The sequence below is a fragment of the Cajanus cajan genome, chromosome 6 (assembly GCF_000230855.2).
Source record: "Cajanus cajan strain Asha chromosome 6, NIPB_CcT2T_4, whole genome shotgun sequence".
Taxonomy (NCBI): Eukaryota; Viridiplantae; Streptophyta; class Magnoliopsida; order Fabales; family Fabaceae; genus Cajanus; species Cajanus cajan.
Genome location: NC_138522.1, coordinates 33,865,985 through 33,883,516, shown reverse-complemented (window position 1 = coordinate 33,883,516; position 17,532 = coordinate 33,865,985). Strand labels below are relative to the sequence as shown.

Genomic DNA, 17,532 nt, shown 5'->3' with positions numbered 1-17,532 from the left:
ATATGTTGTGATGCCGTTTGGTGTGACCAACGCCCCTGCAGTGTTCATGGATTACATGAACAGGATCTTCCGGCCTTTCTTGGATAAATTTGTGGTGGTGTTCATTGATGACATCCTGATTTATTCAAGGACACCGGAGGAGCATGGAGAGCACTTGAGGTTGGTGCTGGAGATTTTGAAAGCAAAGCAGCTGTACGCTAAGCTTTCAAAATGTGAGTTCTGGTTGGATGAGGTGAAGTTCTTGGGCCACGTGATTTCAGCTGAGGGAATTGTTGTTGATCCGGCTAAGGTGGAGTCGGTGTTGTAGTGGGAGCGTCCAAGAACTATCACTGATATTCGAAGTTTTGTGGGTCTAGCGAGTTACTATCGAAGGTTCGTTGAGGGATTCTCTAAGATAGTAGCGCCTTTAACCCAGTTGACGAGGAAGGAGCAGCCATTCATTTGGACAGATGCCTGTGAGCGAAGTTTTGATGAGCTGAAGAGGAGGTTGACTACTTCTCCTGTGCTGGTGTTGCCGGATTCTGGTGAGCCCTTTGATGTGTACTGCAATGCTTCTCACCAAGGTCTTGGGTGTGTGCTAATGCAAAATAGGAAAGTAGTGGCATATGCTTCAAGAAAACTGAAGAACCATGAGAGGATTTATCCCACTCATGACTTGGAGTTAGCAGCTGTGGTGTTTGCCTTGAAGATATGGAGACATTATCTGTATGGTGCTCGGTTCAGCGTCTTTAGTGATCACAAGAGTCTGAAGTACCTGTTTGATCAGAAGGAGCTGAACATGAGGCAAAGACGGTGGGTGGAGTTTCTGAAGGATTATGACTTCCAGTTGATGTATCATCCTGGTAAGGCCAATGTTGTGGCGGATGCGCTGAGTAGGAAATCCATCCACATGTCTAGTATGATGGTGAAAGAGCTGGAGCTGGTGGAGAAGTTCATAGATTTGAATCTCTGTGTGGAGTTAGCTCAGGATCACATTATTTGTGGGGCGATTACCATAACTAGTGAGTTCTTGAGGCAGGTTGGACTCAAGCAGTTGCAGGACGTTGAGCTGGTGAAGCTTCTTGGTTTGCTGGGTACCAAGAAGGCTATTGGTTTTGAGCTGGGCGGAGATGGAATCTTGAGGTTCAAGGGCAGAATTTGCCTACCTTAGGATGCTGAGCTGAAGAGAGCTGTTATGGAGGAAGGCCACAAGAGCAGACTTAGCATACATCCGGGTATGACTAAGATGTACCAAGACCTCAAGAAGACCTTCTGGTGGTCTGTTATGAAGAGGGAGATAGCTGAATATGTGGCGGCCTGTCTGACGTGTCAGAAGGCAAAGGTTGAGCATCAGAAGCCGAGTAGATGGAGATTCCGGAATGGAAATGGGATAGTATCACTATGGATTTCATTATGGGGTTGCCTAGGTCGGCTAGGAATAGTGATGCTATCTGGGTGATTGTTGATCGATTGACCAAGTGTGCTCATTTCTTGCCTGTCAACATCAAGTGGTCCTTGGAGAAGCTGATGCAGTTGTATGTGAGGGAAATAGTACTGTTGCACGGGGTGCCTTCCAGTATTATTTCAGACAAAGATCCGAGGTTCACTTCCAGATTTTAGCAGAGTCTACACCAAGCCTTAGGCACGAAGCTGAAGTTGAGTTTTGCTTATCATCCGCAGACGGATGGTCGGTCAGAGAGGACAATCCAGTCCTTGGAGGATTTGCTGAGGGCTTGTGTGTTAGACCACTTGGGTAGCTGGGAGGAGGTCCTACCGCTGGTTGAGTTCACGTACAATAATAGCTTTCATGCTAGTATTGGGATGGCGCCGTTTGAAGCCTTGTATGGCAGAAGATGTAGGACTCCTCTATGCTGGTATCAAGATGGTGAGTCAGTGGTTGTGGGACCGGAGTTGATCCTACAGACTACTGAGAAGGTGAAGATGATTCAGGAGAGGATGAAGACTGCTCAGAGTAGGCAGAAATCATATGCTGACAAAAGGCGTAAGCCTTTGGAGTTTGCTGAAGGGGAGCATGTATTTCTGAAGGTGACCCCGACTTCTGGTGTGGGTAGAGTGCTGAGGGCAAGGAAGTTGACACCGAGGTTTGTTGGTCCCTATCAGATCATACAGCGTGTAGGTCCGGTTGCTTATCGGTTGGTTTTGCCACCGACCCTTTCAAACCTACACGATGTATTTCATGTATCCCAATTGAGGAAGTATGCTCATGACCCTGGTCATGTGGTGGAGCTGGATGATGTGCGAGTGAAGGAGAACCTGACGTTTGAGAAGTTGCCGGTAGCTGTGGTTGATCATAAGCTGAAGGAGTTGAGGGGCAAGTCTATTGCTCTGGTGAAGGTGTTGTGGGATGCAGCTACTAGTGAGGCTACTTGGGAGGTTGAGCAGCAGTGCAAGGAGCGGTATCCGTTTCTTTTCCCAAGTAAGTCTGTTTTTGGGGACAAAAACTCTTGTTGTTGGGGAGGTTGTGAGACCCCATTTTTCCTTTTCCTTTCTCTCCCCGACACTCTTTCTCACTCACACTCTCTTCTCACTCACTCTTGCTGATACACTCTCTTCTTCCCTCTCAAACTCTCACTTCTCCTCTTTTGCTTGGATTCTAGGTGCTGATTAGAGTTGTTTGAGTGTGCTGGACGGATTTCCTTTCTTCCTCGTTGAGTTTCTTCTCCTTCTCCATTGTCTTCTTCGTCCCGCAGCTCGGAATTCTTGTGCCGAGGTAAGGGAAGCTAGGTTTTTCGCTATTTTTAGATGAAAATGAGTTCTAGAAGCTCATTAGCTGTCGGTGTTGGCTGATTTTGGCTGAGTTTTGGTGAAAAATGAATTTTTGGGGTCTTTGGGGTTTTGAGAAAATTTTGGGTTTTCCTTGATTTGTGGATGCATGTGTGAAAAGGTGGTACTTTTTAGGTGTATGATGAAAATGTGGCATTTTGGCTGGATTGCATGTGGAATTTTTGTTGATTTATGCAAGTTTTGAGCAAAATTTTCGAAGTTGGAGAGTTTTTGATTGAGAGCACGCCGGGCGTTGTTCTTGGCGCCGGGCGCGTGACCAACAGAGGGCTTCATTGGTCGAGCACGCCGGGCGCGGAGTTGTGCGCCAGGCGAGCTTGAAGATGGATGCCCCTGGATGGCTCACGCCGGGCGTGGTTGGACCACGTAGGGTGCGCTATCAGTCAGTGACCCACTCTTTTGGTTTCTGGTGTGGCGTTGGGCGTGACTATGTCTTGCCAGGCGGGGAGGCTCCTTGGGAGTCTCTGCCAGAGGTGGCGCCAGGCGCAATTTGTATTGTGCCGGGAGTGAGACCTTGGGGAGGTCTCTACTTTCTTGCGCCGAGCGCAAGATTAGCACGCCGGGCTTATGAGACCTTGTGAGGTCTCTGCCTTCCCTCACGTTGGGCGTAATAGGAATTGCGCCGGGCGCGCTGGTTCCCTGGTACTCTCTGGTTGTGCCACGCCGGGCGCGACCATGAGTGCGCCGGGCGCGTATGATGATGTTGAATTATATGTTGATAGTTGTTGACTTATGCTGAAATTGATGAGCTGAGATGTAATTGATGAATATGCTGTGTTGACTAGATGGTTATGCTGAATAATGATGTTAAGCTGTTATAGATGTATATTGCCGTGCTGTAAGCCGTTATTGCTGTATGATGAATTGCTGTTTTGTGTTGTATGCTGATATAAACTGTTGTAGGTCGTAAGGCTGAGCTGTTGTAGGCCGTAAGGTTGAGCTGTTGTAGGCCGTAAGGCTGAGCTGTTATAGGCCGTAAGGCTGAGCTGTTGTAGGCTGAAAGGCTGAGCTGTTGTAGGCCATAAGGCTGAGCTGTTGTAGGAGATCTCCGAGCTGATATGCGTGACGACGCATTGTGTGTTTATTGCTGATTATGCTATATAACTGATGAGATGTATGCTGATGTTGTGCTGATAGCTGTAGCTATTCATATTACTTAAATATGTTTTACATGCTGATTCTTTACACTAGCTTACCCTTTGTTGTTTCCATGTGTTTGGACTGCGATGATCATACGTTGTATGGGAGCAGAGTAGGGTTAGGTTGGTGATAGTGGCACGTCTACAGCTGGCAGATAGAGGAGTTTTATTTTGCTGGTGTTTTGATGTTTTGGCCACTAATTTGGCTATTTTGGGCTGTATTTGTATATTCTGATGTAGCTCAGATTGGACCTTGTATATATGTATATATTCTAGACACTATATGTATATACTTGTTTTTTTCTGTGTGCATGTCGTCGTTGTTGGGTAGCGTGTGGTGACTAGCCGGGTCGTTACAGGAATGTTATATCATTTGATAAATTATTTTTTTTATATTTTCAAATAAAATAATATAACGGCTGATAATTTTCATTAAATAGAATTAATATGTTGAAAAAAAATAAATTCTCAATCACTTTGAGTAAATTTAAATTTAATAATGTAAGTCAAATTTTAAAATCATATTAATAAAATCATGAATCTTATAATTAAATAATAAAATAATGATCATTCACTTTTAAAATTATATTTATGTATTATAATCATTTCATAATTATATAAATTTCTAAAATCCAGCATAATTATAGAAAAATAAAATTACAAAAAAAAAGACTGCATTTAAGCGAAAAAATGTACACTTATCCTTTTATTATAATGAAAATGAAGATGAAGTGACTTATAATATTAATTTTTTAAAAAAATATTTCCATGAAAAGTATAATTTTTAAAATTATTGGTTTTAAAAAAATAAACGAGATTCATTATAATTATTAACATTATGAGTTACTAATCTAGTTTTTATTATAAAAAAAAATTACCACAAAAGTAAATGTCACGCATATTTATAATTTTCACCTAATTGCTACTAAATTTTTATATTTAATTTATAAAATAAAATATTGTGACTATTACATCAAATATGTATTATAATTAAGGGTGTATTTTACAAGGTATTTGAGATCTTATAAATTCATTTGACCAATTTATAAATTAATTTGACCTATATTTTGAATGCGAGTTAATCTTAGAATTTATAATTTATTTTCATAAATTAATCGAAGTAAATTATTTATAAGTTATTATTATTATTTTTTATCTTTATTAATTTACTTAAATACTTTTTATTTTTTTAATTTAAAAATCATTTTACCTATATATTATTAAATAAATAAGTATTTCATTTCATTCACTCACTTTCCCTTTCGTTATTAAATAAAAAATTATTGTGATTTACCAATATAGAATGAGTTGCTATGCTACCCACTCCCCAAAATCTACATTTGCATGTTCTAGATTCACTTGGAATGCTTTTATATAACTCTATACCTTGAACTTTTGACCTCCGGTCTAAAATTTCGATCATTCCCTAGAAACAATTAGTTGTTCTCTAGCTTTCGAAATCATCCATTAAAAGCTTATGAGATGTCATTCGTAAGTTACATGTTGTTTAATTTGTCATATGATATTTAACTCAAAAGGTTAGACCTACTTGTATCACCCAATTATGAACATAAATACGTCTTTTAACTCTTTCATTCGGTTCTTCCAAGTCCCAAGTTGCTTGATATGCTACTTTTGAACTTAGTATCATTGTGTCTCTCGGTCATGAAATAAAAGTTCTTGAACTATGCAAGGGATGAAATCTCATCCCAAGCTTAAATATGAAAAATCTTTGCCCATTTATGAAGGTTTGTCTTGGTTTCTTTGACCTTATGTCCTTCACCTTTATGTCATCAACATAGTTATAAACTCCAATTCATCATTGTCATATTAGGAATCTATTTCTTTCATTCCATTTTCATCAAGCTTGTAACTATGGTCTTCATTCCTATCTTCACTTCCTTTTGAATCATAACCAATGTATTTCGACTAGGTCTCATAACTATTATCTTCAAACCTAAAACAGTTGATATAAACACTACTTTTCAAAAACCACCCTTATCATCGATGATCTCTTCAATTGTTTGTATCACACCCTTTATCATTTATCTTTATTCCACATTTTGCTTCCCCCAACCTGGTCCCAAATATACGGTTAAAATATTGAACACAACCTTTTATATTTCCAATCCTCTAGTATCCCACTTATCTATTCATCAGAATTAGACTCATTCATTATATATGTTACCCACTTGTCCTACAAAATTTAACCACTCCCCTCTTATGTGTGTTGATTTTTTCATCAATTGACTACTATACTTTATAAAGTCAATAAACACCATTGGAATCATGATTCATGACTGACATCATGTATAGATACAACTAATATCATCACAACAAAAGTCAAATGCCTCGCTCCTTTTGTAAAAACTTCAACCTTATGTCTCAGAAACACAACCCCCTACAACGTTAGCTGCCACTAATGCTTCTAAAAGATGGCAAGTGAAGCTGAATAAACCATGACAAAATTATAAACCAATGAGCACTGATTCTGCAAAATTTTTACATGGGAATATGAATCTTTTTATTCGGAAATTAACATCTAATCTGACATCAAATATGGCGGGGTTGTCAACATAGCCATTAACTGAAATTTCCGTAAGCCATGTTAGCTTGTTAAAAAGAAAATAAGAAAAAAAGAGAAGTTAAAATAACAAGAGGAATTAAAGTGTAACCATAAGATATTCTTAGAGAATAAAATTTATATATATTTTGTCATATGACACTAATTTGTCCAGTATAGAGAACAAATTATTATTTTAACCTTTAAAATAATAAGAAAACAGTAAGATTTTTAGACAAGGTCACAATAGGATCTAAAAAGAAAAAAGAAAAAATAGAGTACCCCTGTTCTCACTCCCCTGCATCCAGTTGTATATAAATGCATGCTGTGTTGCCCTTTAGGCTTATCTTCCTGGAAGCTACTCACTCATCACTTTCCACTTCTCAGGACCCAAAAAAAGTTTTTTTTTTCTTTTTACATATTCTTTGGTAGTATTTAAGAAGGGGTATCAAATAATGGACACAAAGGTACTTTCTTCTGGAATCCACTACCCAAATCTGCCAGAAAGTTACATCCGACCCGAATCTGAGCGACCTAGACTCTCCGAAGTGTCGGAGTGCGAGGATGTTCCAATCATCGACTTGGGTTCTCAAGACAGAACCCAGATTGTGCAACAAATCGGTGAAGCCTGCAGATTCTATGGCTTTTTCCAGGCATGTTTCAACATTTTTCTCCATTTTTTTATATTATCAATTTGATATATATAAGTTGAAAAAGCCTATTGATAAATATCTTGGGAAGTTACATATTTTAGAATGATTATATAACTTGGAAATAATTAAATAGGTAATTAATCATGGGGTGGGTCTAGAAGCAATGAAGGAAATGGAAGAGGTGGCACATGGATTCTTCAAGTTGCCGGTGGAGGAGAAGCTTAAGCTGTACTCCGAGGATCCATCGAAGACAATGAGGTTGTCAACTAGTTTTAATGTGAACAAAGAAAAGGTTCATAATTGGAGGGATTATCTTAGGCTTCATTGCTATCCATTGGACAAGTATGTGCCTGAATGGCCATCTAATCCTCCTTCTTTCAAGTAAGTCACTCTTCTCTCCCTATCTCTATTTCTCTCAGCCATACATCTCTTAGTGCTGACTCAGTCTTACTAGATTCATGTTTTATACCCATGTGGTACATTTGCTTTTCTTAAAGATTTATGTCATGCAAGATGTATGTATGACGGCTCACCCACTTTATCATCTGTTTAATCTTATCTTTTTTATAATTACTTTTAATCAAAAACATTTTAATTAAGAGATATTTTCACTAGATGAGTCTTTAAGTAGTATCTTCAATCTTAATTTTACATCAAATGTATGGATGAAATTTCGATAGTTAAGATAAAAACTACACCCCTTGTCATAATTTAGTTTAAGGAAATAAATGAAAAAAATTAAATAGATAAAATTAAGATAGGTTTGTAGGTTGTTTGACAAAAAAATATGTAAGGAAAAAATATTAAATTTTGTATTTCTTGTTGTTTCCTTGTATAAAAAGATTAAAAAAATTAATACATATAAAACTATATAAATATTTCTAATAAAAATATACAAAACGAGGATAGTTTTTTCTTTCTAATAAAAAACAAATTTCTCTTTTTATTCCATCTACTTTTGGAGAAATTAAAAAGCTTTTGGGAATCAAAGGCTTTTTTTTAATTGGCTTTCTTCCTAAAATCTTAAAAGGTGAAAATAACACTTTTATCTTCTTGTTATGTGTTTCATGTTTTTTTTTTATCTCTCTATTGTTTGTTTTATACGTATTATTAGTTTAAAATATCTTATATTATCACTCAATAAAAAAATTATAACAATATTTAAAAGTAATTATTTTTCATTCAATAAATTTATCATATATAATAATATGTACTTAAATGTTAATAATATAAAATATTTATTATATCTTTATATTTTAGGAAAATTCGTTTTATATTCTTTCTTTATTTGTTTTATAATTCGTAAGTTAATAGAAAGTATACAAATTTAAATATAATACTATTGTTTTTAAAGGGTATATATAAAAATAAAAATGCTATTGTTGGAAAGTACAAACATAAGCTTTTTAGTTATGCATGCACGTGTCTGTTTCAACTTTCATTGTTTATCCTATTCTGTTTTGGGAAATTAATTGGCACAAATTTCATTATAGAGTACTGTGGTCCTGTCGGGGATCATATGCGTAATCAATAAAGAAAGAAATCAAACAAATAAATAAATAAAGAGATTTGATTGACTGTTTTATTTTTTATTTTTTTTGGTTACTTTTTATTTGGTAGTATTACAGATTTGGAATTTTTATTGGAAACTCGAGAACAAGGTGAAGCAAGGGAGAGAAAAAAAAAAAGAATTAATTGAACCCACATTTAAAAGAATTTTTCTAATTTAGAAAGAAAATAAAAAAAGAAAAGTATATATATATATATGTGCGCGCGAATATAATTAGATGAATCAAGTCACTAGACTTGTTGATATAATTTATTAATCTTAATGTTTTGTATAAATAAAATTAAACAGGCATAAACTATATTTAAGATTAATTTTTAATATATTTTGAAAAAAATAATTACAATATAAATATAATATAATGTTTTAAAAAATGTTATTGATTTAGTTAAAAAAATCTTATTATTGATGTATTATTGTTTAAAGATATAAAATTTGAAAGAATGTTGGATGTTTCGATTAAAATTTAAACTTATTCGTAAAAAACACTTTTTTTTAGAAAAAAACTAAACGAGTTAAAATTAACTTTGAATCGAGCCGAATTAATGAAACAAATAAAAACAGTAAGAATAATTTAGGTATTTTTATATGTGAAACTTCTCATTTTTATTACATAAAAATAAAATAAAAAATTCTTTTATCAGTTTTCTTACGTACGTAGTTTCTTATAAATATTGCTTGTCCGTTATCAATAATTTACTTATTTTTACGTAACTCAAAACTATATTCACTTTTTTCAACTAGTTCAATTTTATTCCTATATTATAGGGATAATAAAGTAGGTCAATTTACTTAAAGTAGGATAGAATGAGTTAATCTACCAAAGAAGTTAGATGAGAAGAGTTAAGCTATCAAAGAAAATGGGTTGAAAAAATAATACACCCTAATTATTGGTGGATTGATGAGTTGGTAGATTGACTTACTTTAACAAGTTTTTGGGTTAAAAATAATAGATTGATAACCTGTTTCACCTTTAATCTATCTATTTTCTTAAAAAATTAATTAATATATTTTAATATATATTATTACTTTATCTTATATTTTATTATTATTTGTAAAATTGATTATAGATATTATATTTTTCATGAAAAGGAATAAGATAATATATATTTTTATTGAGAAAATACATTATACATGAAAATATACTAGTAAAAAACATGTATTAAAATAATATTTCTATTTCATATAAAATGAAAATAATTACCTAGAAAAAGAAGTTAAATTATAAAATAAAAATATTGATCCAACATAAATTCATTACAAATTTATTTTTTAAAACAAAAAAAATGGATTGATGAGTTGATCTACCGAGTTGGTGGGTTAAACTCACTAGATTGACAAATTTAACGAGTTAGTAAATTTATTTGTTCAATCTAACTCTTCAAAATTATGTGGGTTAACGGTTTGATATACCGAGTTCAATCTAGATTACTATTTTTGATAATTTGAACCTCTTTTAACTTTGTCTTACTTTTTTTTCACCTTATCATGTGCTTACATGCAATGTATATTGAGGATATGTTGTAACCTTGTGAAAAAAAAATTGTTAATATTTTATTTTTTTAGAATATTTTATATAATAAGTTACAAAATTATCATATGTTAATCTAATTGGTGTTGTGATGGTTTCAAAAGTTTAAGATTTCAAATTTAAATTTTGAATTTGATAAAAAGAAATGATGATAAAAAGGTAACCTTAGCGTTCTCAAGATTTCAAAAACATTGATTTTCAACTTGTCTTAATGTTTTCAAATTCTGAAGAAGATTAATTTTTGAAGAAACTGAAAATACTTCTGACAATATTATTGTACTAATATATATATATATATATATATATATATATATATATATATATATATATATATATAAAAGAGATTAAAAAAGAAAGACAATTATGTGAAAATATTTAAATATTTAAATAATATATCTTTTAAAATATGTATTATTATTTTTAAACTAAAAGTTTATAAGACTTGATAACGGCAAGAAGTTGACTTAAAAAAAAAAAAAAGATGATGGCAAGAAGACAAAATAGTAATCACGTATAATAATTAATAAAAAAAGACTACCATAACTCTTGATTGTAAACGTAATTCTCTTGACGTTAGAGTCTTATTTTATAAAATTTTTAAGGAAAGATTAGGTGGAGAAGTGGGAGACAAAACTCGAAAGCAAGTGAAATGAATAAAAAATTGACGTGTCTAAATTTAAATCCAAGTAAATATTATTATTTTAAAAGAATCTAAAAAAAACTTGATACCAATGTTTAAATTATTTAATGTTTATTATGTAAAATTATGTAAAATATTGTTATTTAAAATTTTTTAATGATTAAATTTGTATTTTACAATAAAGTATTGGGTACAACGTTGTCCTTATATATAAAACAATATTTATTTCATTTTTTTCCCCTTTTATAAGAATTTTTTAATTATTTTTTACATATATTCTTAATTTATACTGCCAATAAAGTATTCTTAATTAATTAATAGTTTTTAATAAATACTAAAAATTAATAAGATATTCACTTTAGTTTCGAATATAGAAAAAAGAATTTAATTTTTTCTAACTAAAAAATTGTAGTTAATATCATTTAATTTCACTAATTTTATTTTAAAAAATCATATAAAATACAATATCAATTAAATGGATAGTATTTTTCAAAAGATTTTATTATTAAACTGAATAATTAATTAAAATTTATTTATATTTGAAACTAATATGATTACAATTATTTTCTCCTTATATTTGAGATCGGTTATTATTTTTCTCTTATTATGATTGGAGAAGATGAGTAGGAATAATTTTTAAACATTAATTATGTAAAAATTATTTAAGCGAAAAGATAAAATTAATTTAAAAAATATTAAAGTTAAATTAAAATATAAATTTAATTTATTGAATAATTTATTACTATTATTAATTAAATTAATCAAGTTTTTTAAAAATTATAATCGATAAAAAAAATCTTATATATAATGGAGAGAAAATGATGTAACTTTTATAATTATTATATTATTTAATAATTTTATATAACTCAATCAAACTATTGATTAAAATCTCTTTTTACATAAATTATATATATATATATAATTTTATATTAATATAAAATTATAAAATATTTCATTTATATAAATCAAAATTAATGTGATACATTTTTTAAAATACACTAAAATATAAATAATTTTATCACTTTTTTATTATTATCTAATTTTAACACAAATTTGATATAAATATTCAAAATAAAGTAAAATTTTAATTTAATAGATAAATCAATAAAATATATTTTTAATATAAAATTATTAAACAATATAATGATTCCAAAACTTAACGATGTAATTTGACCCCTATCACTATTTAATTAATATATATAATATGCGGTGGGAATTGACGTTAAGAAAATATAACATTCGAAAAGGTTAACTACGGGATCTTCTATTACATATTTGTTGATGATAAGGCATAAATTTGGCGGTGACGTGGATATTAAATTAGCAGTGACGTCAGCGGATGTTTGCGTGTTGACGCAACCTTTCTAATGATACATATTCAGATCTATCTAGGAACGAGAATGGGACCTATAGCGTAATAATAGATTCACCCCCGTGTTGTTAGATACAAGTTGGTTTCATACTCATCTTATATTCGCGCGAATTTAGTAGGTATTTATGAATTTTTTAAATACTTATGGATATTCGTGAGTATTTATAAATTTTTTAAAAAATTAAAAAAAATTATATTATAAATAATTTTAAGTTTATATTTAATGTCATTGAAATATTAAAAATAAAAATTCAGTGTTAATTTTGAATTCGTATTTAATGTTAATTTTGTTGAAATAATAATAAAAATACAAGATAATCAATAACTTAAAATACATCAATCTCATAAATAAGTTAAAGTCTCATCACAAAGCTATAATAATTCAATCATATAATTCCAAACAGGAGTAAATAACTTAAAATATATAAATCTTATTGGTTCAATCAAAGCTAGAAAATTAATCAAATTACATCCAACATAATTTTATAACATGCTTAACACATGTTAATTTCATTAACCTCACTTTTATAAGAAAATAAGATGAGAGAGTATAGTTTTAGAATTATGTAATGCAAAGATAGTTAGGGTATTTAAAAAATATTATTAAACGGGTACCCGCAGTATGGATATCATCATACCCACCTCCTCGTTTATAAATGGGTAAAAAATTATCCGTCCCCATTATTCGCGGATACTCAACTAACCTATCCATTTATTATCTGTAGCGGAATTTACCCACAAATACTCGCGGCTGCGGGTATTTTTGTCATTCCTAGATCTGATGCTTGTCCTCTCCCTAACATAACAACATCTACCCTTTTTAAGTACGCTAGTCACAATTTTTAAATTTTTTAAATTTTTTTTACATTTTAATTATTAGTCAAAATGTATTAAAATTATAAATATTCTCACCACTAAATCAGAAAAAATCTTTAAATGAAATATGAGATTTATCATAATTTATATTCAATTTTTTTTAGTAAAATTTGATTTATGATAAATAAAAAAAATATTTGCGCAGACAGTCTAGAAAAGTGAGGATGTAATATGTTGAATTAATGAATTATTCAACACGTTCAAGTCAATTCATATATATAAGGATTAAGTAATACTTTTAATTTCCTAAAAAAAAAAGTAATACTTTTAATTCAAAAAGTTGAAAAGTTATTTTGGGTCGAAAATGTATAAAAAATAAATTGAGGAATTGTTACTTTAATAAAAAAAAATATTTTTCAAAATACAGGAAACCAGGTAGGTAAAGGGACCAGACACTTTATGATTGAAAAGTTTCATCATGGCCCACATGAAACATGTCGAATTTAGTTGGTCCACAATTATTTTTTAACAAATTATAATGCTATTTCTCAAATTATATTACACCTGTCCATCGTGGTATTATTTTAAATTATTTATTGGTTTTTAATTATACTGATCTAAAATTGTGTACATTGTACAACAACTATAACACTACCGGATTTGTTTTTATTTTTATTTTTGTTGAATTGTTTAGCAATGGGCCTGCGGCCCAATTGTGAGATGATAACTGGTTTGGCATTGGCAGGGAAAGTGTAACAAAATACTGCAAAGTGGTTCGGGAATTGGGGTTGAGAATACAAGAATACATATCAGAGAGTTTGGGCCTTGAAAAAGATTACATAAAGAATGTTTTGGGGGAACAAGGGCAACACATGGCTGTGAACTACTATCCACCATGCCCAGAGCCAGAACTCACATATGGATTGCCAGGGCACACTGACCCAAATGCACTCACAATTCTGCTCCAAGACTTGCATGTTTCGGGCCTTCAAGTTCTCAAAGATGGCAAATGGGTCGCAATTAGTCCCCATCCTCAAGCCTTTGTCATTAACATAGGTGATCAACTGCAGGTAACTAACTTACTTTTTACCTCATTTCATAATGTCTTGCAACTAGCAACTAGCAACTAGCAACATAAACTAAAACTAAGTCTTGATTTCGTCACGTGATTTTTCTTTTTAGTTTTTGGGAATCTCTTTACCCTTTCTTTATCATATGATTTGATACTTTTAATAGAATGAAAAGGGGTGCTACACATAAATAAATGATGACCTGTATTTGGAAATTATATTTAGCTTTTCACATTGCATGTCTGCTTTATGTTTCTAGTGGAGCCTAGTCTGGCGAATGGCCTACACCCATGTGGGTTTTATGACTTTGGCTTTTTGGTCTAGTTTGATCATTAGATAAGGTCAATTACTTGTGGTTAGGTTTAGATGGATCCAAACTAAATCATTTAAATTGCTTTGGGGTGATTAGGTCAATTAGTTATTTTCAGTTTCAAATCAATTATAATCAGTCCGGTTCTCCATTTTTTTTAATCTGAATCAATTTGATAACTTAACCAATCATTTTTTTAATAAATTTTTTAGACTCAATATACTTTTTATCTCTTTAATTATTCCTTTTATATTATTTTTTAAACGGTTATTTTTTTAAAAATATTTTAGTTCATATTATTTTATTTTAATCTTTGTAATATATATATATTTTTTGTTTTTATCTTTTTAATATGTGAATAGTTTACCTTTAGTCTCATTGATTTATTTTTTTTTAATGAGACTAACTCAAATAGAATAAGATAATACAATGACTAAAACAATTATAAAACAAATGTTACAAAGATCACTTTAAGAAAATAACTTTACTAAAAAAAATGTGATATATTTTATTATGAAACTTCTTTCATCAAATTTTGAGTAAATAAATTAATGAGATATATCAAGTAATAATTATTATTATTATAAAAAAAATTTAAATAAAATAATTTAGTCATTAAGAATAAAAAATATTTTTACCTTGCATTAATATAAAATAATTTTTTATAAAATAGAATATAATTAACTTTAAAATATAATATTTTTTTATCACAGCCCGAAATTCAATACAAATCAATTCAATCTTGGGTCGATTAATTTGGATAGGCCAATTTTTTTTTAAAAAAAACTTTTAACTAATTTAGCCCAATTAAATTTGGTCAGTTTAAATTTAATTTATCTTGAATCCGAAACAATTGAACACATGATCACCTTGATTGGGATTTGGATAAAAGCATATAGCAAAGCCTAGAATATGATAAGAGATGACATGATTTTACAAGAGCAATTATTTTTTTGCAAAGGGAAGATTAAGTTTATATAATTTTAGGACAATTTTAGTTTCATCTTCATAGGAAATTGAAAGAGGGAGACACAAATACAATGAGGGAAAACTGGGGGAACAAAGTGAAAATGTTGCAATGCTCCTTGTCTTTAGAATTATGACAACACTAACTATAACAACGAATTTGATATTACCTTGAGTGATTGCAGGCTTTGAGTAACGGGCTTTATAAGAGTGTATGGCACCGTGCTGTTGTCAATGTTGATAAGCCAAGACTTTCTGTGGCTTCATTTCTTTGTCCCAATGATGAGGCATTGATAAGCCCTGCAAAACCACTCACACAAGATGGATCCAATGTCATATACAGAGGATATACATATGCAGAATACTACAAGAAGTTCTGGAGCAGGGACTTGGAGCAAGAACATTGTTTGGAACTTTTCAAGAACAAGTAACCTTTAAGGAGAGAACTAAAATAATGATAAAGAAGGAGGGAGGTATTGGACAATAAGCTCAGTGTTATTGTTAACATTTTGCTGCTTTTGCCGTTTAATTGTTAATCCATTTGCTTGTTACAAATTGTAGTTGGTTACATAACTTTTATGTCAAATGCTCATCATTTCTGTGTGTTGATATAGCTGCAAGACTGGACTGCTTATTCTTCTGCTTTGTGTGAAGGAAGTCGCATAAGACCCCACAAGCAATCATGTTCTAGTAGCTTTATGGTAGGAAGACAAAAAAATGTCATGTAATATTCTTATGTTGAACCTTCAAATTTTCTTAATGCTGCCCATGCATGCATTCTTGGTCCAAGAGAAGTGAGGAAAAATGTGTTAAGTTTATGTTAGCTATTGTGTTTAGAACTGTTGCCACGTTTGCAATTACCCGTTTTGAATATGTCAAAGTCAATTTCCTAGATTTTAGGAGTTTAATAGTTTTCAGTCTTTTCTTTTAGGTTTGTTTAATCGTGGCCTCGCTAGAAAATGTGTTGTTAGTGGTTAGTTATTTTATTGGCTATATATGTACGTTTTGAATCAATTAAATAATATCTTTCTCACTTCTGCATATCTCTATTACTCTCTGTTAAAGTATAATATTCCCTTCCTTCAAATTATCTTTTCTTTTCCGCTGCAACTTCAAATAACCAACAAATTGGTATCATAACTCTCTTCTTGAGGGACTTGTGAAATGGATGTTGAATCAAGTTTCTCGTATGATGCTCCTCCTATCTTTGATGGGGATAACTATGACCTTTGGACAATAAAAATAAAGTCCTACTAAGAAATTTTGGATTTGTGGGAAGTTGTGGAAGAAAATTACGACATACTTCTATTGCTTGACAATCCCACCATGGCCAAAATAAGGAAACACAAGAGAGAGAAAATCAAGAAAGCAAAGGTAAAGTCATGTCTATTTGCTAGTGTTTCTTAGAATATAAGTACTAAAACCATAACCCATAAGACACCAAAGTCAATTTAGGACTATTTGAAGGAAGAGTATGCGAGGATGACTGAATTTGAGACATGCAAGTTCTGAATTTGATGCGGGAATTCAAGCTGCAAAAAACAAAAGAGTTTGAGACAATTAAGGGTTACTCAAACATATTGCTAAGATAAGATTGCTTGACACTATATTTGTTGATTCTAGAATAGTTGAAATTTTTTTGATTTTAGTGCCCAAGAGATATGAAGCCTCAATAACCACATTGGAGAATACATAGGACCTGTCCAAGATCACTTTGGTAGAAGTCATACATGCCTTACAAATCTAAGAGCAATGAAGGCTTATGAGGCAAGATCATACAATTGAATGTGCTTTACAAGCCAAAAGCCAAGAAGTTGGAATGAGTAATATGAAAAATTACAAGAAGAATAAGTTTATAGGTAACGAGAATGCTAAAAATAATTATAGCAAAGGAAAAAGGTAAAAAAAAAAAAGCTACCCACCTTGTCAACATTGTGGTAGAATGGATCACCCTTCATTCAAATGTTGGAAAAGACCTGATGCAAAATGCAACAAGTGTAACCAACTTAGTCATGAAATTGTAATATGCAAAGTAAAATTTCAATAGCAAGAAACACATGCTCAAGTTGTTGATTAAGAGGAGAAGGATCAACTCTTTGTTGCTACTTGTTTCCCAAGTAATGA

The 17,532-nt window shown here is 31.3% G+C and overlaps 1 protein-coding gene across 2 annotated transcripts; it reads left to right on the top strand.

The window, feature by feature from the left end:
• The first annotated feature begins 6,766 nt into the window (after window positions 1-6,766).
• On the top strand, window positions 6,767-16,451 carry DMR6 (2-oxoglutarate (2OG) and Fe(II)-dependent oxygenase superfamily protein). 2 transcript variants are annotated; one of them, XM_020383262.3, is made up of 5 exons: window positions 6,767-7,136; window positions 7,270-7,517; window positions 13,808-14,132; window positions 15,594-15,881; window positions 16,023-16,451. In XM_020383262.3, the coding sequence occupies exons 1-4, from the start codon at window positions 6,939-6,941 to the stop codon at window positions 15,837-15,839; spliced, it is 1,017 nt and encodes a 338-aa protein (XP_020238851.1). In that variant the 5' UTR covers window positions 6,767-6,938; the 3' UTR covers window positions 15,840-15,881; window positions 16,023-16,451. The 2 variants fall into 2 exon arrangements, with proteins under 2 accessions (XP_020238851.1, XP_020238850.1); XM_020383261.3 differs by having other exon boundaries at window positions 15,594-16,451.
• The last annotated feature ends 1,081 nt before the right edge of the window (window positions 16,452-17,532 follow it).